Source organism: Rana temporaria, chromosome 3 (assembly GCF_905171775.1).
Source record: "Rana temporaria chromosome 3, aRanTem1.1, whole genome shotgun sequence".
In the NCBI taxonomy this organism is placed as follows: domain Eukaryota; kingdom Metazoa; phylum Chordata; class Amphibia; order Anura; family Ranidae; genus Rana; species Rana temporaria.
Genome location: NC_053491.1, coordinates 426773555 through 426798025, shown reverse-complemented (window position 1 = coordinate 426798025; position 24471 = coordinate 426773555). Strand labels below are relative to the sequence as shown.

Below are 24471 nucleotides of genomic sequence, written 5' to 3'. Positions count from 1 at the left end.
AAAAAAACGAAGTTCAATGCTTCCAAGCATGCGTGGGTTTTTAACCGATGGTCGTGCCTACTAACGATCGTTTTTGACCTATCGGTTACCAATCCATAGGTTAATTTTAAAGCAAGTTGTCTTTTTTTTTAACCTTTGGTTAAATAACCTATGGGGCCCACACACGATCAGTTTTGACTGATGAAAATGGTCCTTCAGACTGTTGTCCTCTGGTTAACCTATCGTGTGTATGAGGCTTAAGGCTTACCTGTAGGTTCTTGCAATATCTCTGAGACCTACACAGTCTCTGAGATATTTGCAATTTCCTTGAGCGAAGCCTTCAATGTGAACGCTGTGCCGTTTCAAGCCAGGGTCATGGCGTTTAAGGCACGTGCGTGGGAGTGACCTCACGCGACTGGCTAGTCACAGAGCCGGAGTTCGCGGCCCCCTGGAGGAAGAGGGGTGAAGAATGGACGCTTGCTGCCATAGAGGAAGACAGTGACATCGCGGGCTTCTCCTGCAGGTAAGTGTCACATAATGGGCTACTATGCGATACATAGTAGCCCATTATGCTTTACCTTTGCAGGGAGACAGAGGAAGTAAACCCCATTAGGGTTTACTTTCTCTTTAAAGGGGAGTTCCACCCACAATTTCACTTTTTAAATATGAAAACCCCTGTAATACACAAGCTTAATGTATTCTAGTAAAGTTAGTCTGTAAACTAAGGTCCGTTTTGTTAGGTTGTTAGAGCATTTAGTTAGTTTATAATCTAGAAATAGACCGTGGCCATCTTAAGTGTGGGCATCATGAAGCCAGACTGTATGACTTCCTGGATTTCAGCCTTGCAGATCTCGTACATGCTCAGTGCTGCACAAGCGATGTAATAGGTTTCAGTCAGGTTTATTTGCAAGAACTACTGGGATACATGATGCCTATCCCAGAAACCCTTGTGACTTAATAGCCTAGGCTAATAAGGAGGAGGAAGTAATGAATGACTACAAAATAAAGGAATTTGCAAGCAACAAAATAAATAAAAATTGTCCATTCTGAACACTATGAGATTAGGGCATGCAGCACAGACAAACATAAACAAAATGGGTGGAACTCCACTTTAAGACACATCCTGCAACATCAGACTACTTATACTTTATTTTCCTTGAAATCTGCACCCTGACTTACTAGTTATGCCTTCATCCAGTATATCGGACATCTTGCAGCATGAAGACAGTATGCGCATACTGGTGTGGTCGACCAACAAGACCTTGAGGAAGGAAGACACAATAACAAGATAAGGCACTTCTTGTTGCTGTCCACACTAAAGCGTTGCATCTGCTGGTTGATTGACATACATTGCTGATATCTGCGGAGCCCTCCCCTACATCTCGGACCAAAAAGGCACAGTAAAAAACAAGTGGTCGGTACTGCAAATAATTTGTGTCACCCCAAAATTACTATGCTTTTTTTAAGGGTTACTAAACTCATTCACTATATCTGGTCTCCCACAGTACACAGAACATGGAAATGCAGTTATTTTAGTAAATATAAACTGCTAAATACCATTTCTCATCAGCTGTTAAAGCAGTCTTGTGAATGCCATCAGTGTCCAGCCAAGCACTGGTTAAAGCATGTAGGAGGAGTTTTCTGGACTGTCCTATGAGACTGCAAGACCCCTGACCCTCTGTCTGGGCAGTGCTGATTTTCCCTGTGCTGATCACATGCACGCTCCAAAAAAAAAAAAAAAAAAAAAAAAAAAACACCTCTCTAGCAATACACACCAAACTGAGCATGTGCAGCCCAACGCCATAGACTGTGTTATCAGGAAATTATCAGGGGACAGTGGAAGAGGAGGATCAGAGAAGACGGGATCAAACAGCCTTTTCACACAACGTGGAGGATTAACACCTTAGGTTCCACAGTGAGTATAATAAGCATGCTTTACTGCATATACAGACCGATTTTACTGTTGTGGGTTTAGTAAAATGTAAAGCCTACTTTTTTTACTTTTTTTGTTAATGTTCTTGCAGTTCCAATTTCTGGAGCAGCAAACACTTAGGCTCGATTCACACCTATGCATGTTGCTTTTGAGCGTTTTTGCAGTGCTTTTTGCGGTGCTTGCTGCGTTTTTACCGCAATTTGCGCTTTTTATTTTTGTTTTCATCAATTTACATTTTTTTACATTTCCTTTAACAACCAGCTATAAACAGGTTAAAAAAAAAAAAAAAAAAGCGAAACGCAAATTTTGGATGCGGCTCCATTAAATTATATTGCATGCAAAACGCTGCTTTTTGCGGGGAAAAAAGTCCAACCCTTTCCAAAAACGCAGAGGCACAAAAAAGCATTGATGTGAACATGTTCCATAGGAAACCATGTTAAAAAATTTCCCTGCATTTCTGCAAAATGCACCAAAAAACGCATTAGTGAGAATCGAGCCTTAAAGGGGTGGTTCACCCTAAAAACTACTTTTTCTTATTCCACTGGCCCCCCACATTACAATACGATTAAGGCTATTTTTTTTTTTTTGATGCTGTACATACCTTTGTACAGCATATTCACCCGTGGCTTCCGGCTTGCGAGTCCCGCGGGAGTGGGCGTTCCTAACATGTCTGTGATTGACGTTTTGACCAAAAACGAGCTCCCCCCCTGTTGCGTAAGCCGCATCACGATTGGCGAAAGGAGCCGAACGGCGATGCGCATGCGCAGTATAGCGCCGACTCGCCGTTCGGCTCCTTTCGCCAACCGTGACGCGGCTTACGCGAGGGGGGGGAAGCTCTTTTTTGGTCAAAACGTCAATCACAGACATGTTAGAAACGCCCACTCCCGCGGGACTCGCAAGCCGGAAGCCACGGGTGAATATGCTGTACAAAAGGTATGTACAGCATCAAAAAAAAAATAATAGCCTTAATCGTATTGTAATGTGGGGGGCCAGTGTAATAAAAAAAAGTAGTTTTTTAGGGTGAACCACCCCTTTAAGCGGAATTCATATCCATTACAACTGAAAGTAGAGCTCCTTGGTCTTCCCCCCCGAGTTCCTATGCCTTTCGTAGGTGAGGTGGACTAAACATTGTTGTCCCTGCTTAGAAAGAACAATTATCAGTAGGATTTGGAGATTGACTGCTGATCATTTATTTAAAGCTACAGTCTGGCTCACAAAGCAATGTGCCACTGAGGCCACAGGCACCAAATGTATGTCTGTCTTTAGTGTCTATATGTACAGAGACTTATAGGGCGATAAATGACCTGATGCAATGCTCAAGAAAAGGCCGCGTGAGGCTACCAAGGTGGAGATAATGAGAACTTCCTCCATTCAACAAGCTGGAAAATATTTATGTCACATGGATAATTCTTCCCCCATTGAGAGAAGTAGGAGACAGACCAAGCCTGCACTGTTTCTTATAAGAAGACTTGGCAGACGTTTCCTCAATGACACAAAGGTCCACAGGTAACCATCATTCAGGAGCCACAGATCGGTGACAACTTGCTCTGCTCATCTTCAAAATTCACCAGTGCCACCAACCTGTGTAACATGCCAAATGGTGTGTGTACAAAGAATTTCACATCAAGCTGGATACATGGATAAAATAAGTGCAATTTATCCTAGAATTCACATAAAGCTCAAATGGCATGTGGCACCAAAATCATCCAGTGTAGGGAAATGTAAATTGCAACAGTGTGACAAATCTCCAAAGTCAGGGTAACATGACTTTCCTTGGGACATACAACAAAATAATGTCACAAAAAGGGAAATAACAAAACACAAACAATAAAAAGACAGAAAATGAAAGCAAAAGTAATGAGGTTTTGTGAGAACATTAGTGATAGTAATGAAGTCGATCACTTACCTTCCACTCACCATCCTTTTTGATGCTGCAGATTACCCCGTTCAGGATCTCTGAAAAAGCAGGAAAAAAATAAAAAAAATCCAGAGTTAGTTATAATTGATGTACACCTGACGGATATAAAAATGGGTCATAAAAAATCACATATTGGTGGTCCTGATGCAAAGAACCACAACAAGAAGCGACCAGGCTAAAGCAGGCACAGGCTGCCTAAGCTGCATGAAACACTGATGGGAAATGTGGGTTGCCGCACTGAAGGGAAACGTGGGTTGCCGCACTGAAGGGAAACGTGGGTTGCCGCACTGAAGGGAAACGTGGGTTGCCGCACTGAAGGGAAACGTGGGTTGCCGCACTGAAGGGAAACGTGGGTTGCCGCACTGAAGGGAAACGTGGGTTGCCGCACTGAAGGGAAACGTGGGTTGCCGCACTGAAGGGAAACGTGGGTTGCCGCACTTGGTCCAGCATAACTTTAAAGTGGATGTAAACCCTAAATTTTTTATTTTTTTTGCTGGGTCACAATGTAGAGTATACGATTTTCTATCATCTGTGCCCAGTCTTGCCACAAAGAGTTAATCCAGCTCTGAGCAATTCTCTTTTCTTTATTCAGTGAGATAAACGGACAAACAGGAGAAAACTTTGGTCCGTTCTTCCCCCTTGCTGTGAATGACAGGTTATTTACATATCTCATGCACTTGCCTGGAGACAGACATTTTTTAATTCCCACCCCCACTCCTTTTCTGAAGTCATGTGGTTACTTTTCTGGGTTTTGACTGGATGTTAGTGATCGTAGCAGAATTTGGTGTAAGGAATACATAGAACAAAATGCATGTTGACAAGGGGAGTGTCGAGGTGGGCGGGGAGTCTACTGACATCACGGCACCACCCACCAAGCTCCAGACAACAGATCCACCCACAGAATCTGCAGTTTTTCAGTTCTTAGTACAGACAGAGGGGAGACATTTGACAGGTAAGGATACATGCAGGAGGCATATATATCCTTATAGATCAGCACTATGGTAGGAGTTTAGAAAGGATGAGAGTGGGTTTACATCCACTTTAACAAAGTATCTACAAGCAAAGTATTTTTTTGGTTTTTAAATTTGAGGAAAGGTTAGCTAGCACCCCTGTTCCTTGATTTTAATTCTGTCTGATGCAATTGGGGAGACTTACCCTCTCTAAACACCTGGTGACATTTGGCACTGGGACAGAAAGTGATGGGAAATTCTACATTTTACAGTTGGGGGGGGGGGGGATATTCCACTGGGGACACCTGCTTTGGTGACAACTGTGGATTTCCCCTTGTATAACTGTAAACATTTTGTATAAACTAATAAAGAGAAATTGAAAACAAAGAAGAATAGAAAAAAACATAGCAGGAAATTCTACTAGTGTATACCCAACTTTATCAGTTACATTGTTAACCTCCCTGGCGGTATGATTATTTCAGATTTTAGGTGCTGAAAGCGGTACCATTATTTGCAAGGAAATTTGGCGTTTTATACTGTAGGCCTGTAATTCTTAGGAATAACTCACTTAAATCTGACCAAACAAGAGTATTGTAGGGATCCCGGGTATGATTTTTTTTTTTAAAACAAAATTATAAATTATAATATAATAAATAATTATAACAAATAATAATATAATTATAATAAAAATTATTCAATAATGTAATCAACTCAAAATCACTGAAATTTGCTCAGTTGCAGAATTGTCGCTGTCATTGTTTTTTTTTGTGATGTATTTCCCCACAAATCGCTATCGCACAATTCTGCAAGTGATTATAATTTATTATCGCTGTTTTCTAGCTGCTCTAAAACCACTTTTGACATAAAGGGACACTTTTGGTTGCTATGGACAATCTCCAGTTTCCAGGCAGAAAGAACAGTTTTTATTATATAAAAGTACATGTAGGACACTGGGCAGACCACTAGGGACAAGGGGGGTGTGTATTTTTTACATACAGTACTGTAATCTATAAGATTACAATATACTGTATGTAATGTGTTTGTTTACTTTTTTGAATTTGGCGCCGTTCTCCGCTCCCGTGCGTCGTAACGTCGCAGTGAACGGAGATCGGTGGCACAGGAGGACGCTGTGTGAATCGAGCGAGGTCCCGCTCGCTCACACAGCGCGGTGGCATCGCTGGATCCAGGGACAAGGTAAGTAAACCATGCCTGTGGATCTAGCGAGGCAAGCCCGAGTCTGACTGTTGTCACCTTAGGACAGGAAGTGTGTGGCAGGAACACCAGGTGAAAAAAAAAAAAAAAAAAAAGGAAAAATAAATAAATAAATAATAATAATAAATAAAATAAAACGAATGCAGCCACCACATCTAAGGACTAATGGGTGCTAAAATATATTTTAGTTCTTGGATTTAAATAGTTAATTTTTTTTTAACACAGAGTGAGCAGCTTTATTACACAGCAGTGAGCTGTAGTAAGATGCCGGTAAGTGCAGCTCCCAACCAGCGCTCCACTACTCTGCAGAGAGGGGTTCATTTGTTGTCTACATAAAACACTAGGAAACGTAATATCTACAGTATATCTGAAGCAAACAAAAAAAGAGGAAGCCTGAAGCTGTGAGGCCACTGGGTGTGTTACACTAGTAGGAAATCCTGTGATAGATTATCGCTGGACAGATAAGCCTCTGGCCCCAGAACTGACAGTTGACGTGCAACAGTTGATGACAAAAGGCTGTGGGGTAGTATACAATGTTCTGAAAGCGTGTATGGTTTAAACAATTAGGGTGGTTTGAGATTGGATACATTTCTACACTGTAGATCTGTAAATGGAGAAAGAAGTCCAGCTCTATTGGGGAAGTGAGGCTGTGCATTGAAAGTCATGACTTTGTATTCTCCAAGCATATCGAAATTCCAGAAGAATCAATTGCCTAGCACAGCCCCCTCCCTCCTTGCACATCACAACCCTCTCCTCTTCAAGGAGTGTCCAATTATCATTATGCTGTGCTGGCCCAGCTCCTCCGCCCCTCAAATTTACCACCTTATATAACCTTTTATGTAGCTACTGGGATGTAGAATAATAAATACAGAGAATCACAGAGGGCAGCTGTGAGTCTGCTGACATCACATCTAAGATAACAGCAGTTTTATGGCTTCTGGATGTCTACACAAGGAAGGCTTTTGCAGGTAAATAGCATGCATACTTTTTTAAAAAATGCCTTTCCAAATCCTCTAATTGGAGAAAGCCTTGTATTAAAAAAATAAAAAAAAAATGCGCACGCACACTGCATTCTGTGGATGGCGGCCATGTCAGACAGGCAACCCCCTGCATTCACTATGTAGAAGAGCAGCCACTCGTCACAGGACATGGATAACAGTAATGATTATTCTTGTAGCGCCTGTTACTACAGTGATTATCCGATTCCACAGGTATGAGATATGTATTCTTACAGTGATCCAAGCTGGACCAATGTAAACTATACAATAAAAACCAGGGATGTCCCGATACCGAGCATTTCCCCGAGTATTTGGGGAAATGCTCCGATGCTTCACCCGATACCTGGGCAGTCAGGGTGATCGGTGCGGCAGGGGAGTTGCAGGCACTGATCTGCCCCCTTTTTAGCGGTTTTGGTTAAAGTTATACAGCGGTGATCGGTTCTTGTAACTCCCCCCAAAGCCGCACCAATCACCTCTGACTATCCCTGTGCAGTCCCCCTCCGTGCTGTCCTCCCCCCTCAATGTCCTCCTCCAGCCCCTCAATCTGTCAGGATGGAGAGCTAAATCCGGCTCCTACCTTTTCCGAATGTACAGAGTCAGTGATCACCGACTGTCCATTCACATAACTGAGCATTGTAACCTGCGTTTACGATGCTTCAGTTTATGAAGAGGAGCTTCTCTCCATTCATTTTAGCTGAGGCTGCAGAGAAGGACTGGGGAATCTGTGTCCTTAGTCCCTTTCTCTGTCTCAAAATGGAGATGTCAGAGGTCTGTTAAGACCCCTGATATCTCACCAAAGACCGCCCAACAGGGCTGATAAAAAAAACAAACACACACACACACACACAGTGACAATCCACCTCCCCGAAAAAAGGAAGGAAGAAAGAAAAAAAGAAAAGAAAAGAAGAAAAGAAAAGAAAAAAGAAAGAAAAGAACTGTAAAAAAAAAAAAAAAAAAAAAAAAATATTGCCACTGTCACACGACATTAACAAAAAATAAATAAAATAAAAAAAAAGTATCGGTATCGGCGAGTACTTGAAAAAAGTATCGGTACTTGTACTCGGTCTCAAAAAAGTGGTATGGGGACAACCCTAATAAAAACCATACCTGGGGCTAGAGCTGCACGATTCTGGATAAAATGAGAATCACGATTTCTTTTTTGCTTAGAATAAAAATCATCTTTTTACAAAAAAAATTTAATTGGGCCAACTTTACTGTTTATTTTTTTTTTATTTAATTAAAGTGTATTTTTTTCCAAGAGATTGCGTTTGAAAGACCGCTGCGCAAACGCAGTGCAACATAAAATATTGCAATGACCACCATTTTATTCTCTAGGGCCTCTGCTAAACATTATATATACACACTATAATTTTTTTTATTCGAGGGTTCTAAGACCCCTTTCACACTGAGCCGCTAATAATGTCGGCGGTAAAACTCTGCTATTTTTTACCGCCAACGCTATGGGCGGATTTGCGGCGGCCGAGAAAGGGTTAGAAACTGCCTGCAGCAGCGCCTTTCCAGCAGTATAGCCACGCTGTCCTATTGATTTTAATGGGCAGCAGCGGTGAAGGAGTGGTAAACACACCGCTCCTTCACCGCTCAAAAGATGCTGCTAGCAGGACTTTTTTAACCGTCCTGCTAGCGCAACGCTCCGGTGTGAAAGCCATCAGGCTTTCACACTGGGGTAAATGTGACAGCTGTTTAAAAGGGCAGATTGCAGGCACTATTTTTAACGCTATAGCACCTGCAATACACTCCAGTGTAAAAGGGGTCCAAGTAATTTTCTAGCAAAAAAAACATTGATTTTTAACTTGTAAGTGTCATAAAAGGTTTAGTCTTTAGGTGATAAAACGGACGAAAGTTCAACCCTTTGATCTAAAAGCACCAGAGATACATTGTTTCTCTTTATCCCTAAGGGATGTTGTGATAAACTTGGCAGGCTGCCTGTTTTTGGGGGGGTTGACAGCTGTCAACTGTGAGCAGAGAACGGCTCTGCAATGAATCGAGGAAATGCTGTATTAAGATCGGGAGGCGGTGGAATCGCGATCTCGATTCTTTAAAAAGGAGAAGTATAGCCAAAGCTCCTTTGGCTGTAATTCACCTATGGATCACAGGAGAGCAATTTGTTTTGCACTCCTGTAATCTTTTTTCAGCAGAGAGCGTGATGTCACCAATGTCAATCCAGGCACCACGGAGCCGTGAGTCTGAGCTGGCCGCTCTGCCCCCCTCCACAGCTCAGCGCTCCAGTGAGCAGGGAGGGAGAAGAGCAGAGAGCTGTGGCTGACAGTCAGCAGCTCTCTGCTCATGGAACTCTGAAAACCGAGTGATCGGCAGTGTTTGATCGCTTGGTTCTCAGTGTTAGAGGCGCCGGGGGACAGATGCTGCATCCACCTAGAGTATGAATATGGAAAAAAATCCTTTACTTCTCTTAACAATTAATTGTGCAGCTCTACCTGGGGCCCCATCTTTAAATCTTCAGCCTTCATTACCGTAATACCTTGTGATCCTGCCATGAAGGTCCTTTTTCAGGCACTTCCTTAGTAGAGTGACAACACTGTGTTAATGCCTCCGGGGTATGCTCTTGCATGCTCACCCTGTCCTATGAACTTCTGTTGGAGACTACAAGGGGCTTCTTCCACCCACACTATGCAGGAATGGTGCATTGTGGTCATTATCAGGAAGTTCGCCCCGAGAAACACCATGAAACTATTCCTGGGAAGACAGAGCGTGACTGAAGGATCAGCAGCACCGAGATACAACAAAGGATAAAATAGAGTTTAAAAAATGCATTTTTTTTGCCATACACAGGGTAGGGTTTTACATGTACATTAAAGGGGTTTTAAAGGTAAAAAAAATTCACCTTAACGCATTCTATGCATTAAGGTGAAAAAACATCTGCGGATTAGCGGCCCCAGGAGTCCCCGTTTACTTACCTGACCCCTCGAAAGTCCCGCGCCGTGAGCACGCTTGCTTCTCGGCCAGGTTTCTCGGCTCATTCATTGGTTGATTGAAAGCAGTGCAGCCATTGGAGGGCGCTGCTGTCAATCACATCCAATGACGTGGAGCTCCGGGGGGCGGGGCCGAGTGATACAGTGAGTGGCTATGGCCGCCGGCTGTATCACAGGAGCGCGCCCGCAAGAACTCGCTCGCTCGCATTAAGGTGATGAGTTCTTGCGAGGGGGAGCCGAGTCAGCCGCCGAAGGACCCCAGAAGACCAGGTTCAGGGACACTCTGTGCAAAACAAGCTGCACAGTGGAGGTAAGTATAACATGTTTGTTATTAAAAAAAAAAAAAAAATTCTTTACATACCCTTTAAGTAGAGATTGAGTATGGCTATAAAAAGCTTGATGAGCACTGAATACTGACATTGTTCTGGCAGTCTGATCTACATACAATGTACACATAATGAATATATTCCCGTGTTTAGAAGCAGCTTTAATGAAGCTCCTAAATGCAGAGCTGGTACAACGGTCATTACTCAGCAGAACTAGGCTTGGTTTGTATTGTATTCGCACTTGTTGCACCAACTCGCTGTTATGAAACGCTTATTGTCCAGGACACAAATACTCCATTATCAGTCACTTCTACAAAGAGAAGCTTCAGTGAGACTAGCAGTGATCATTGTCCTCGGCCCTTTATGGTGTTCAGACTGAGAAATGGCTCTCAGAGCACCTGCAGCGACGCGGTCTATCCCAGGGTATGGTGCGCCGCCTCCCACCATTGTATTCACAATTCTCAGCCGAATCTCAAAGCAAGCGGACCAAAGTACACAGCAGCCAACTTTTCCTGTATACTGCGCTCATTCTAATTGTTGTCACTTCAGTGACCATAATCTCATGCTTGATGGCAGTGGAGAGGGTACAAGCTCCATTCACACTTGTGCAACTCCAAAAGGAGTGCAATTTACATTGCAACTTGGATGCAACTTTGGATGGGTGCAACTTGGATGCCACTTTGGCTTTTACTGTCGCACAACTGTTGCATTGATAATATTGTCTATTGCACGTAGTTGCACAAAAGTCGCATCAAAGTAGTGCAGGAACCTACTTTAAGTAGATTTGAACGGCTTCCATTGAAATACATGGGCTGCGACTTGTCATGCGATTGTGTGTCCAAAGTTGCATGACAAATCTCAACTGTGAATGGAGCCTTATACTATTTGCAAGAGTGCTCCTCTATATACTGTATCACAGGATGCCATTGTCGGCACTGGTAGGACCCAGGCAGAGTGAAAATGTGGCACTAGTGCCACATCTCCCACACCCTGGAGGACATGGCACCATTTAATTACCCGGGAATAGTTGGCACAGAGCAAACTCCCATCATGGTCACATTTGCACTAGTTTGCTGCTTGTCCTGCAATACGAAAATAAATATATATCACACTGTGCTTCTTTTATCTACCTTTTATTCGCACTGCCTGTTCTTCCAATACCTCTTCCACTGGTCGATTCTTTAGTTTAAAATCAGCTAAATTAATTCCATGTTCTTCAAAAGAAGAAGGATGTTAAGCACCCGTTCACACCGGTGTGACTTGTCATGCAAACAAGTCGGACCCGGTTGACGGCAATGGAACTGTTCAGATTGGTGAGATGCCGACTTTGCTGTGCCACGCCCATTTGTAAAAGTAGCTTCCTGCACTAATGCATTAAGTCGCACAGATGTCAGGCAAGTTTCTTCGACATGCAGCTTTTAAAGATCGATTTTAAAGCCACATTTGAACCAGGGCTTAAAGTTATACAGTTAAAGTGTTAAAGCTCTGTGTAATGGTTTTGCACAGGGAGGCCATGAACATCCTCTTCTGGGGTCCCCGGCCAGTGATCTCGGCTCCGCCTCTTCTGAGTGCCCCCATAGCAAGCCTGATTGTATTTTCGCTCAGGTTTCCTGTACGTGCCTGCCTAGACGTGGGTCGGGGGTCCGATCGGGACCCCCCCCGGTACATGCGGCGGTTCCCGTGGCTGTCCGAGCGATCCGGGATGAGGGGGCGGCTGTTCGTTTTTGTCCGCCCCCTCCGGATCGCTCTCAGCCAATCCGCGCGCTCCCCCGTGTGTCACTTCCTCTGCCTGTGTAAACACAGGAGGAGGAAGTGATGTGATCTCTCCTCTCGGTGGTATTTTCAACCGCCGCTGAGGAGAGATCACATCACACAGTAAGTCTGCACAACACTACACTGACACCAGTACACACAGGCACATTAACCCCTTGCGATCACCCCCCCACCCCCCTGTCACAGTGTCACTGAATGCAGTGATCATATATGTACTGATCACTGCATTTAGTGTCAGTGTGACAGGCAGTTAGTGTTAGGTCCAGGGTAGCCCCCTTACCCCCCCTAATAAAGTTTTAACCCCTTGATCACCGCCCTAGTTAACCCTTTCACTCCCTATTGCCAGTGTCACCAAGCGATCATTTTTCTGATCGCTGTATTAGTGTCGCTGTTCGCGCTAGGTAGCCATTTATTTTTTTATTGCGATTTCTTTTTACTAAAGACATGTGGCTAAATAAATTTTGGCCTAAATGTTTGACTAAAATTTAGTTTATTTGATTTTTCATATAACAAAAAGTAAAAAAAATAGTGATTTTTTTTCAAAAATGTCGCTCTATTTTTGTATATAGCGCAAAAAATAAAAATCGCAGAGGCAATCAAATACCACCAAAATACAGCTCTATTTGTGGGAAGAAAAGGACGCAAATTTTGTTTGGGAGCCACGTCGCACGACCGCGCAATTGTCTGTTAAAACGACGCAGTGCCGAATTGTAAAAACCCCTTGGGTCATTTAGCAGCATATTGGTCCGGTCCTTAAGTGGTTAAAGGAACCTATTTAGAAAATAAAAAACAAACCTTTACAACCCCTTTAACTTGGTCTATCCCTCTCGGTCTCTCTTTTCCATATCGCGCATATTTAATTGTTTTAATCCATTTTCTCTCTGTCCCTTTTTTGCCATAACTGTATGTTCTGTATTTCATTTTTTCCCCTGGAGGCTGCATCCATCTTCCCCGGGTCTTCCTTCGAGTCGGCGCAATCCGGCTGTGTGACTGGCCGGAGCCGCAATAACGTCACTCCTGCGCATGGGCAGAGGAGCAGCCGTTTACAGCACGGAACTCAAAAGGAACGGGTGGCCATTACTTCAGAGTGCATGCGCCAATGATGTCATCAGCTGCATATACAGTAAATATCTCCTAAACGGTGCAAGTTTAGAGACATTTAAAGTACCTAGAAGTAAGCCTATAATAAGGATTACTCCTAGGTACAAGTCAGAGATGGCAGTTTACTCCCACTTTAATTACTATAATTCTTTTGTTTTTCAGTCCTAAATTTTTCAAAAATAAAATAAAAAATATATAAATACATAAAAAAGAATACAGAAACCATTCAGCAATGAGCTTTCATTACGTCACTGACTGAAGACTGATTGGCTGCCAAGATTTAGTGCCCACTGCTGTCCTCCAAGCCCAATAATGGGTGCAGCATGACTGCCAGCCTACACTGTAAATACACATGGTACAAGTGACGGAGTATGTACACAGACAGGTAGAACAGCTCCAGATCCGCATACTTCACACATGCATACAGGAGTGGCCTCACTAATTTGGATAAACACACATTACATCTAGGAAATCGCTCTCTGTGTACATAAACAGAAACACGGTGACCACATCTCATTGGTCTGGGAGGATGATCTCATGTCTATGGGTTTCAGCTGTCAGCTGACTCCTGTTAAGGGAAACAACTGATATGTTAGGAAACCTGTTACTATTTTCCTAAGATAAGCGACAGAAGAACTGTTTACCTGAAGCGATCCTGTCCCTCAACTGACCATTCCCCTGTACACATCAATGGAAACCAACATAATCAAAGAGAGACTACACCTGTACATATTCTATCACAGCCAAGAAAAAAATCATTTTTTTTAATCGCACATGAATATTTTGGTTCTTATTTTTTAGGCAGTAGGTGGAGTTCTAAGCTGCTTTCCCCCATGTTGTCCCGTCTATGGTTGAGACCCGAGTACAGAGCTCAGTAGCTGAAAAAAAAAAAAAAAAAACATGCACAACTGAACAAGTCACAGCAGCGCTTCATCTTTTTCACTGCCCCTTCCTCTCACTTTTAAAATGGTTCTTTATCCTTAAAGTGGAGGTACACCCTAAAACAATTATCTAACATTACATCCAGCATACTAACGACATGTACAGTATGCAGGTATTTTTTTTTTTTTCGCCGTACATACCGTTATATTGTTATTCCCCCCCCCCCCCGGCTTCCGGGTTCTGATTCACGCGGGACTGGGCGTTCCTATCCCTGGGTTAGATGATTGACGTCTGGTGAAAAACTTCCCATGGCGCACAAGGCGCGTCACCAGTTTTCCGTAAATAGCCCACCTGCCAGTCGACTCTATATGGCGCCTGCGCAGTCAGCTCTACACGGCGGGCGCAGGCGCCGTATAGCGCCGACTTGCAGGTCGGCTATTTACGGAAAACTGGTGACGCGCCTTGGGAAGTTTTTCACCAGACGTCAATCATCTAACCCAGGGTTAGGAACGCCCAGTCCCGCAGGAATCAGGACCCCGAACCCAGGGGGAAAATAACAATATAACGGTATGTACGGCGAAAAAAATAAAAAAATACCTGCATACTGTACATGTCATTAGTATGCTGGATGTAATGTTAGATAATTGTTTTACGGTGAACCTCCACTTTAAAGCGGGAGTTCACCCGAAAAACAATTTTTAACATTAGATTGAGGCTCGTTTTGTGAAGGGGAATCGGGTGTTTTTTTTAAATTGAAGCAGTACTTACCGTTTTAGAGATGCATCTTCTCCGCCGCTTCCGGGTATGGTCTTCGGCACTGGGCATTCCTATTTGATTGACAGTCTTCCGACGGTCGCATACATCGCGTCACGAGTAGCCAAAAGAAGCCGAACGTCGAGGCGGCTCTATACGGCGCCTGCGCACCGACGTTCGACTACTTTCGGAAAATCGTAAAGCGCTGTATGCGACCGTCGGAAGCCTGTCAATCAAATAGGAACGCCCAGTCCTGAAGACCATACCCGGAAGCGGCGGAGAAGATCAATCTCTAAAACGGTAAGTACTGCTTCGATTTAAAAAGAAAAACACCCGATTCCCCTTCACAAAACATGGCCAAGGAAACAAAGGAGTGGCTCAAGAAGAAGCACATTAAGGTCGAGTGGCCAAGCCAGTCTCCAGACCTTAATCCCATAGGAAATATGTGGAGGGAGCTGAAGGTTCGAGTTACCAAACGTCAGCCTCGAAAACCTTAAAGTGGAAGTCCATGCAAAATCTAAAATCGCTGCATCTATAGACACCAGGGATCCAGCACTAACCTCTCTATCCCTGTAAAGAACAAATGATTATACATACCTTTTTGGAAGCCGATCAGACCCGTTCCAACCCGATCTCCAGCGCCGGAAGCTCTGGAGAGGACACGGACGACAACGGCTGTGGAATGAATGGGAAGTGACGTCACCCATAGAGTTACTATGGGGCTTGCGTTGTCCTCCATCTGCTCTGCACCCCCCTACACAGAGAAGCTCAGCTCAGCATGGGATCCGGTTGGAACGGGTCAGATCGGCTTCCAAAAAGGTATGTATACTTGTTTTTTCTTTACAGGGATAGAGAGGTTAGTGTTAGATCCCTGGTGTCTATAGATGCAGGGATTTTAGATTTTGCATGGACTTCCACTTTAAGGACTTGGAGAGGATCTGCAGAGGAGTGGGACAAGATTTCCCCTGAGATGTGTGCAAACCTGGTGGCCAACTACCAAGTACCAAGCCATGTTTTGCAAAGGAATCAAAGAGGAAGTAAACCCTGATGATCGGTTTTACTTTTTTTTTGTGTTCCCTGCAACGTAAAAGCATAATGTGGTAGTATGCATCACATACTAGCACATTATGTGACACTAACCTGCAATGAAGCCTGCGCTGTCCCCGCATCCATGTTCGCCCCTTTTCCTTCAGGGTTCGTGGACTCCGGCTCTGTGAATGGCCGGAGTCGCATGCTGGAGGCAACAGTCACGCCGCTCACTAGTGAAGAAATGGCACAGAGGGCCGTTTCTTTGCAGCGCATGTGCCGATGACGTTGTCCGCGCAGTACAAAGTAAATACGGCACATGTTTCGGAAATACTTACAGTACCTATTAGATAAGCCTTATTATAGGCTTACCTATAGGTACAACTTGAAAATGGAGGTTTACAATCTCCTTAAAATAAACCTACCATTAAAATTATAGACTGATCATTTCTTTGTCAGTGGGCAAACCTACAAAATCAGCAGGGGATCAAATACTATTTCCCTCACTGTAGACGCAGAAGATGTGGAACGCACAATGGGGGTTATTTACGAAAGGCAAAGCCACTTTGCACTACAAGTCGCTGTAGATTCGAGGGGGGACATGCAAGGAAAAAAATATATATAATTTTAGCTTGCACATGATTGGATAATAAAATCAGCAGAGCTTCCCCTCAGATCTACAATAGAGCTGCACGATTCTGGGAAAAATGATAATCGCAATTCTTTTGCATAAAATGAAGATCACGATTCTCTCACAATTCTTTTTTTTATTTAAAGCGGTGGTAAACCCCGTTCTTGCCCACGTTGTCACCATTACCCACGTTGACACCCCTATCCATATATGTATACTCTCGCTCAGGCCCCCAGGTAGTACAATGGTTCTCCCTCTCAGGCTCCGGGTTACACGGAACCCCTCCGCTGGCCCTCACCTTGCTGCCCCCCAGTCTTCTGCCTTCTCCAGCGGTAAAGCTCCGGTCGGGCTCCCCCAGCACCTGCCCTCATCTCCGGTCAGCATTCTCTGCTCCGCGTCTGGAACCAGGCCCGCTAGGAATCCTGGGATTGTTAGTTCTACAAGAAGACCTCCCCCTTCACTAACAACAGAGGCGGGACTACATATCCCGGCATGCCATGCGGCAGTGGGCGGCAGACGATGACGTTCCTGCTGCGGATTGGAGGATGGTGGTGATTAGGAATGTGAGCGACTTCCGGGACACATGCACATGGGACAGGTGAGAATAATTTATGGCTGCACTCGAAAATCGCGGGTCATCCTGCGGGGAGAATCGAGATCGCGATTCTCTCCCCGATTAATCGTGCAGCTCTAATCTACAGTGATCTTCCAAGTGCACTTTCAGGTGTGCTTGCAGTGCAGAGTGGATTTGCCTTTAAAAAAAATAAATCCCAATGTCTCAGCCTGGTACAGTGACTAGAATCACATTTTATGTGAACCACCCCTGACTATTATCAGACCCCATAACATTACATAACAGTGTCAGTAAAACAAATCCGGTGTTTATTATTCTGATGCAGCTGCCCAAAATAGGCAAGAGGAGTTTTATTACGCATCATATAATTATACAAAAAGAACTTGTAGGATTGCATACTACACAGAGCAGATTGCGATAGGAAAGCTCTGCTCATACTTCATACTTCCGCCCCTTCCTGTACTCAGCCTGGAATACAAGCAGACTGATAAACTGACGTCCCAGCCTATGGGGATCCGGTACAAAGGGCCAGCAAATGTCAGGCAACAAAAAATGCTCTCCAGCAACCACTGTAGCTATGCCAAGGCCTGGTTCACACCTATGCAGGTTGTAGTTGATGCGTTTTCCATTTTTTTATGCATTTTTTTGGAGGCACGTTGTCTAGCTGGAGAAACCAGCAAAAGCGCATCAAAAACGCAAGCACTGTGTTTATGCCTTTGAAGTCTATGGGACCAAAAACACAAACTGCTGCAGAAAAAAAAAAAAAAAAAAAAAAAAACACAAAACACCACACACTGGTGGAAGACACACATATGTGAACGTGACCCACAGGAAACCACGGTAAATGGACTGGTGTTGAAACTGAAAATTCAGGATGCACTTGGCCAAAAACCAAAACCAAAATTTAAATTAACCTCTTCCCGTCCACACTATAGCCGAAAGATGGCTACAGCACCTAAATTGCCGGCAGGGCATCAATAGACATCCTCCTGTGCTCGAGCGGCCTGTGCGCCCCCTGCAGGGAGACTCGGCTGATTACAGATCGGAGTAATGACAGCTGATCGCGTGATGTATACAGAGTCTATTTTTTCTCCCCACGCTGGCATTGTGTGCACATCAGTGCAGCCTCAACAAAGGAGAAAAAAATCCTATTTGCAAAATTTTATGAAGCCGATTTTTTTTTCAAAATTTCCCGTCTTTTTGGTTTGTTTAGCAAAAAATAAAAACCCCAATAGTGATTAAATACCACTAAAAGAAAGCTCTATTTGTGTGGGAAAAAATATATGATAAAAATGTCATTTGGGTACAGTGTTGCATGACCGCGCAATTGTCATTCAAAGTGCGACAGCTCTGAAAGCTGAAAATTGGCCTGGGTAGGAAGGGGGTTTAAGTGCCCAGAAGGCAAAATGGTTAATGCGGCTGCCGAATTTGCCTTGAAGTCAATGGGACGCGATTTTGCCTTGAAGTCGATGGGACGCGATTTTGCCTTGAAGTCGATGGGACGCAGCATGCCTTGATCAGCGCTTTTTTTTTTTTTTAAACCCCATTTTCGGCCTGCCGATATATATTAGCTGCATCCCTAGACTGTAGTGCGTTTCTGAAAAACTGAAAACGCACTGAAAAATGCATAGGTGTGAACCAGGCTTAAAGGGGTTGTAAAGGTTTGTTTTTTTATTTTTTAAATAGGTTCCTTTAAGCTAGTGCATTGTTGGTTCACTAAACTTTTCCTTCAATTTCCCTTCTAAATGTTTTTTTTCTTTGTTTTATTTGACTGAATTTCTCACTTCCCTCGAACAAAGAAAAAAAACATTTAGAAGGGAAATGGAAGGAAAAGGTAAGTGAACCAACAATGCACTAGCTTAAAAGAAACCTATTTAAAAAATAAAAGACGAACCTTTACAACCCTTTTAAAAGAGATCTACTCAATTTATTGTAATCTAAATTACTCATTCATTGCAGTCTGAATCCATACAGTAACTCCCAGGGTCATCAAGCATGAACTTCCAGTTCCTAAGGAACCTGCGCTCTGCAATGTCTTCTCTCTGCTAAACTTCCAACGTAACAGTTTTAAACATCTGGATTTCAGTATGTGACATACAGCAAGGAGCCTCCAGGGGGCGATAGCTCTCCTCCTTCACAATCTCTGGTTGCAGCAACATGGGGTGTGTCCATGACAGCCTGGGCTCACAGGATGGGGGTCGGAGGACACCAGCCATCAGTCTACCCAGAAGACTGGGGACATCTACTAGTGAAGAGTACATTCTGTGCAGGACAGCTCTGGATGGAGTAGGAGTATTACAGCAACATTTTCATTTTTAAAGGCCAGTTCCCACCAGATGCAAGTCCAGTGCGTTTTCTTTTTGCATCGAAAACACAAGGACAGTTGGTTATATGGGTTCCAATGTCATACTTCACAGTAGAACGTGCAGCATATTTTCTGCGCGGAACTGTACTGGAATGTGGCAAAATGCATAAAATAAAAATTAAATAAAAAGGCACATGTCCCATGGAGGGTGAAGAATAATAATAAAAAAAGTGGGGGTGGGGGGTGCACCAGAATGCATCACAAACGCCCTGGAACCTGTGTTGTGAACCTGGACACTTTAATAGCTGTCCAGTGACAGGTCCTCTAGGCGGAGTGACATCAGCATGCGACACCACAGGGGACCAGACAGCACGGGCTCATCTTTTTTTTCTGGGGTACGGCTTTAATGACACGGTTGAGATACAAATATATTCAGACAGTTTTGTGGTTCAGGCACTCCGGTCAGATAGCAAAGCAGCAGCAAAATGGAGAAAACATATGTTTTCAGTCAGCTCTCTCATCCATTCAGCTTAACTTGCTGACCAGTATGTTGCTGGAGAACTGACCACGCTGAGCTCCCATACCTAGTGTGGTCAGTTTTTAATAGGTAAGCAGAGGGGCTGGCAGGGATTTCACACAAAAGGAAGCAATCCAAAGAGAACAGGATACTTCTTCATACAAGTACAGATCAGGAAAATAAAATGTTGATTTTACATATTCTTTAAATATATTCCTTAACAGCCACATGGGCCATTTTTATTTTGTTCTCTTCTGTCCCAGGCGGCCATGTTTTGTTGTGCCGTCATTGGTAGGCGTCAGCATTTATAAGCTCACCAGCCAGCCTACCAATGACGCGCCGCTAGGCCCACCCCCTCCACTTTTACTGAATGGAGAAACAATGCCTTCTGGGATATGCGACGTGCATATTCCAGGTTACAAGGGCGCATAGTGCAAGTCATTCACCTCGATTGGGGGTGTCAAACTCAATTTTATCGTGGGCCGCATCAGCATTATGATTGCCCCCCTTAAAATAAGAGCCACCCCACCATCAGAAGTTGAGTCCCCCACTCTCCCTTACATCACAGTGCACCCCCCTTTCCTTATGCTGCTGCTGGGAAGAAGCTGGATGCATTGCTTGAAAGCATAAAGTAGGGGTCTGGAGGATGACCAGAGGAGCTCTCCGGCAGCTGCAGGAGAGGTGCGAGGACCACATGAAATGGTCTGGAGGGTTTGACACCTGTGATCAACAAACACAAAAAATGCTATTTGCCCACTTGACCCCTGGAAGGTTTTACCCCCTTCATGATGAGAGCATTTTTTGCAATACGGCACTGCGTCTCTTTAACTGAAAATTGCACGGTGGTGCGACGATTTAACGAAATGAAAAAAAAAATCCCCACAAAAGGAGCTTTCTTTTGGTGGTATTTGATCAGCCCTGCGCTTTTTATTTTTTGTGCTATAAACAAAAGAAGACCGACATTTAAAAAAAAAAAAAAATTATATATAATTATACTGTGTATGTATATATATATATATATATATATATATATATATATATATATATATATATATATATATATATATATATATATATATATATATATATATATATATATATATATATATATATATATATAAATATTTTTTTTTTTACTTTCTGCTATAAAACATACCCAATAATATATATATATATATATATATATATATATATATATATATATATATATATATATATATATATATATATATATATATATTATTGGGTATGTTTTATAGCAGAAAGTAAAAAAATATATATATATATTTTTTTATTATATATATATATATATATATATATATATATATATATATATATATATATATATATATATATATATATATATTTTTTTTTTACTTTCTGCTTTAAAACATAATAATAATAAAAATACAAAAAAATATAAAAAAATATATATATTTAACTTTCTGCTTTAAAACATACCTAATAATAATAATAAAAAATAAATATATTTTTTACTTTCTGCTTTAAAACATATTATTATTATTATTATTATTATTATAATAATAATAAATTGATTTTTCATCAATATGAGGCCAATTCAAATACATACTTTTGGTAAAAAAAAAAAAAATCCCAATAAGCGTATGTTTGCAACCAAAGTTAGAGTCTACAAACTATGTGATAAATATAGGTAGGGGCGAAAAAAATAATAAATCAATTAAATCGACAACTAATCGATTATAAAAATGGTTGTCAACTATTTTCATAATCAATTAAATCGGTCAGCTGATTAGTTGCCCTGCCTACAGAATGCATTGTTTGTTTACATATCAGGAAACACAGTGCAGCACACATACAGCTCAGTACACCAACTATACATGTCAGTAAGTGCCTGAGAACTTCTGAATGTGTGGGGAGCAATGCCTCATGGGACATGTAGTCCTGGGCAACATGGTTTCCTATGAGACACGTTCATAGCTATGCTTTTGCTCACAACAGGGGGGGGGGGGGGGGGGGGGCGCGCATTTGCTCACACTGGGTGCTCAACTGCAGTGTTTTATAACCCCCCCCCCCCCCCCCCCAATAATAAGTGTAAATCAGCCTTTCCTAGGCGAGACGATAATACAACAATCCATAGCACAGTACAACAATCCATAGCACAGTACAACAATCCATAGCACAAAAAAAACAACAACACAGAGGAGGGGCCTGGAACGCGTTATTTTATGTGGCGGAAAGGTGTTGAAGACGCCTCAATCATCATAGAGACACAGGGGGAGATTTACTATAACTGGTGTACACAGAATCTGGTGCAGCTCTGCATTGCACAGTAACCAATCAGCTTCTAACTTCAGTTTGCTCAATTAACCGCTTGGGATCAGCGCTATAGTCAAATGACGGCTACAGCGCGGATCCCAAAATCCAAGTTGACGTCCGCCCCTTTGCGCGTTCCCCGCGCGCACTCCAGAGTGCGCAGCGGGGAAACTCTGTGTTGGCCATGTCCCTTGGACACAGCCAATTACAGATCGCCGCGAACGGCCAATCAGAGTGACCGTTTGCGATGCGATCTGTGCGGCCAATGAGAGATGATCTCATATGTAAACATATGAGATCATCTCTCATTGCCGTTTTACACAGAGACAGCGTCCTGTCTCTGGAGAGGAGACCGATCTGTGTCTCTTGTACATAGGGACATAGATCAGTCACCTCCCCCCCAGTCAGGTGCTATAACTTTTGCACAAACCAGTCGCTTATTGCGATGTTTTTTGTTTTTTTACCAAAAATATGTAGAAGAATACGCATCGGCCTAAACTGAGGAAAAAAATGTGTTTTTTTTTTTAATTGGGCTATTTATTATAGCAACAAGTAAAAAATATTGTATTTTTTTCAAAATTGTCGCTCTTTTTTGTTTATAGCACAAAAAATAAAAACCGCACAGGCGATCAAAGACCACCAAAAGAAAGCTCTACTTGTGGGGAAAAAAGGACGTCAATTTTGTTTGGGAGCCACGTCGCACGACCGCGCAATTGTCATTTAAAGCGACGCATTGCCGGAAGCTGAAATTTCACCTGGGCAGGAGGGGGGTATATGTGCCCAGTAAGCAAGTGGTTAAGCTTTGGGAATAAAAGCCTAGAAGCTGATTGGTTACTATGCACAGCTCCATCAGGTCCTGTGTGTACCAGGATTAGTAAATCTCCCCCATAGGCACATCTATGCCAATCAGAGCGTTTCTGTGTTCAGATGTCACAGTAGATGGAACGTCGGCCTTCCTGGGAGAAGGGAGGAGGGGTACCTGCACTGCAGAGGTACAAGCACCCCCCTGCCATGCCAATGTCCCCAACCAAGCCATTCTCCAGAGGAAATGCCACTTCCTGTTTCCACCTCTGACGTCACTTGCCGCACAATAAACTGGCACTACACCCTGACAGGCTCCGTGCCAGGACCTACACCCACCACACCAAGGCACTTACTCTCCCCGACCACCGCCTTCAGCCCAGTCGGCGCCATGTCGTCTTATTCAACCGCCTCCACCACCGCTTGCAACTCCGGTCCCCCGAAAAACTCCGGCCACTTCCGCGTGCTGACGTCACGGGAGCTCGTGACATCACGGGAGGAGCAGGAAGCCCGTTGTTAAGGGGCGGGCCCCCGGTTGTTGGGAGGCGGCCCGGGCGAACCAATGACGCCAGCCATTTGCTACAGACCGTTACAGGTGGTTTGAGGCGTGGTCGGGCGACTGGAAAGCCTGCTCGATTGGCTGAACTGTAGGATGGGGGGAGGAGTTTGGCGAACGGGCGTTGAATATTGCTGTCAAGATGGGCCGTATTGGTTGCTATGGGCGTTGCGGAAGGGAAGTTGGTGGCAAAGATTTGGACCTAGGGTGGGCGCAGGAACGTTGAGCGACGCTATTGGCTGGATTTTACTGATGTAACCAGCGGGAAATACAAATGATTGGTTCCCTAGGAGGAAGCGTGTGGGGAAGATGACAGATGATCGCGCATATTTCTGCTTTACTATACGTGAGAATAGGAAGACCCCCCACCCTGGAAACAATGGAGCACGATGCCCTATATGTATACACTTTATTAGGTACACCTGATCAACTGCTTGGTAACAAACTGCTAATCGGCCAATCACATGGCAACAACTCAATGCAGATTTAGGCATCTAGACGTGGTGAAGACGACTTGCTGAAGTTCAAACCGAGCATCAGAATGGGGAAGAAAGTGGATTTAAATGATTTTGAATGTGGCATGGTTGTTGGTGCCAGACGGGCTGGTCTGAGTATTTCCTGATTCTTTTACCACTTAAGGACCGAGCCTGTTTTTCAGACTCGGTGTTTACAAGTTAAAAACACGTTTTTTTGCTAGAAAATTACTTGGAACCCCCGAACATTATATATATTTTTTTCTAACGCCCTAGAGAATAAAATGGCGGTCATTGCAATACTTTTTGTCACACCGTATTCGCGCAGCGGTCTTACAAGCGCAGTTTTTTTAATAAAAAAATAACACAACAGTAAAGTTAGAGCATTTGTTTTATATTGTGAAAGATAATGTTACGCCGAGTAAATTGATACCAAAATGTCACAAAATTGTGTCCACTCGTCAAATGGCGTCAAACTTTTACCCTTAAAAAATTTCCATAGGCAACGTTTAAAAAATTC

At 43.3% G+C, this 24471-nt stretch overlaps 1 protein-coding gene across 1 annotated transcript in view; it reads right to left on the bottom strand.

Annotated features, from left to right (window-relative positions):
* STXBP2 (syntaxin binding protein 2) overlaps positions 1–23513 on the bottom strand; it is a 32341-nt gene extending 8828 nt beyond the window's left edge. The window contains exons 1-3 of the mRNA XM_040346261.1: positions 23279–23513; positions 3819–3868; positions 1159–1240 (exon numbers count right to left, since the gene is read on the bottom strand). Of these exons, the coding sequence (XP_040202195.1) occupies positions 1159–1240; positions 3819–3868; positions 23279–23315 (169 nt within the window). The 5' untranslated portion in view covers positions 23316–23513. The remainder of the gene's footprint in view (positions 1–1158; positions 1241–3818; positions 3869–23278) is intronic.
* Between the last annotated feature and the right edge of the window lie 958 nt (positions 23514–24471).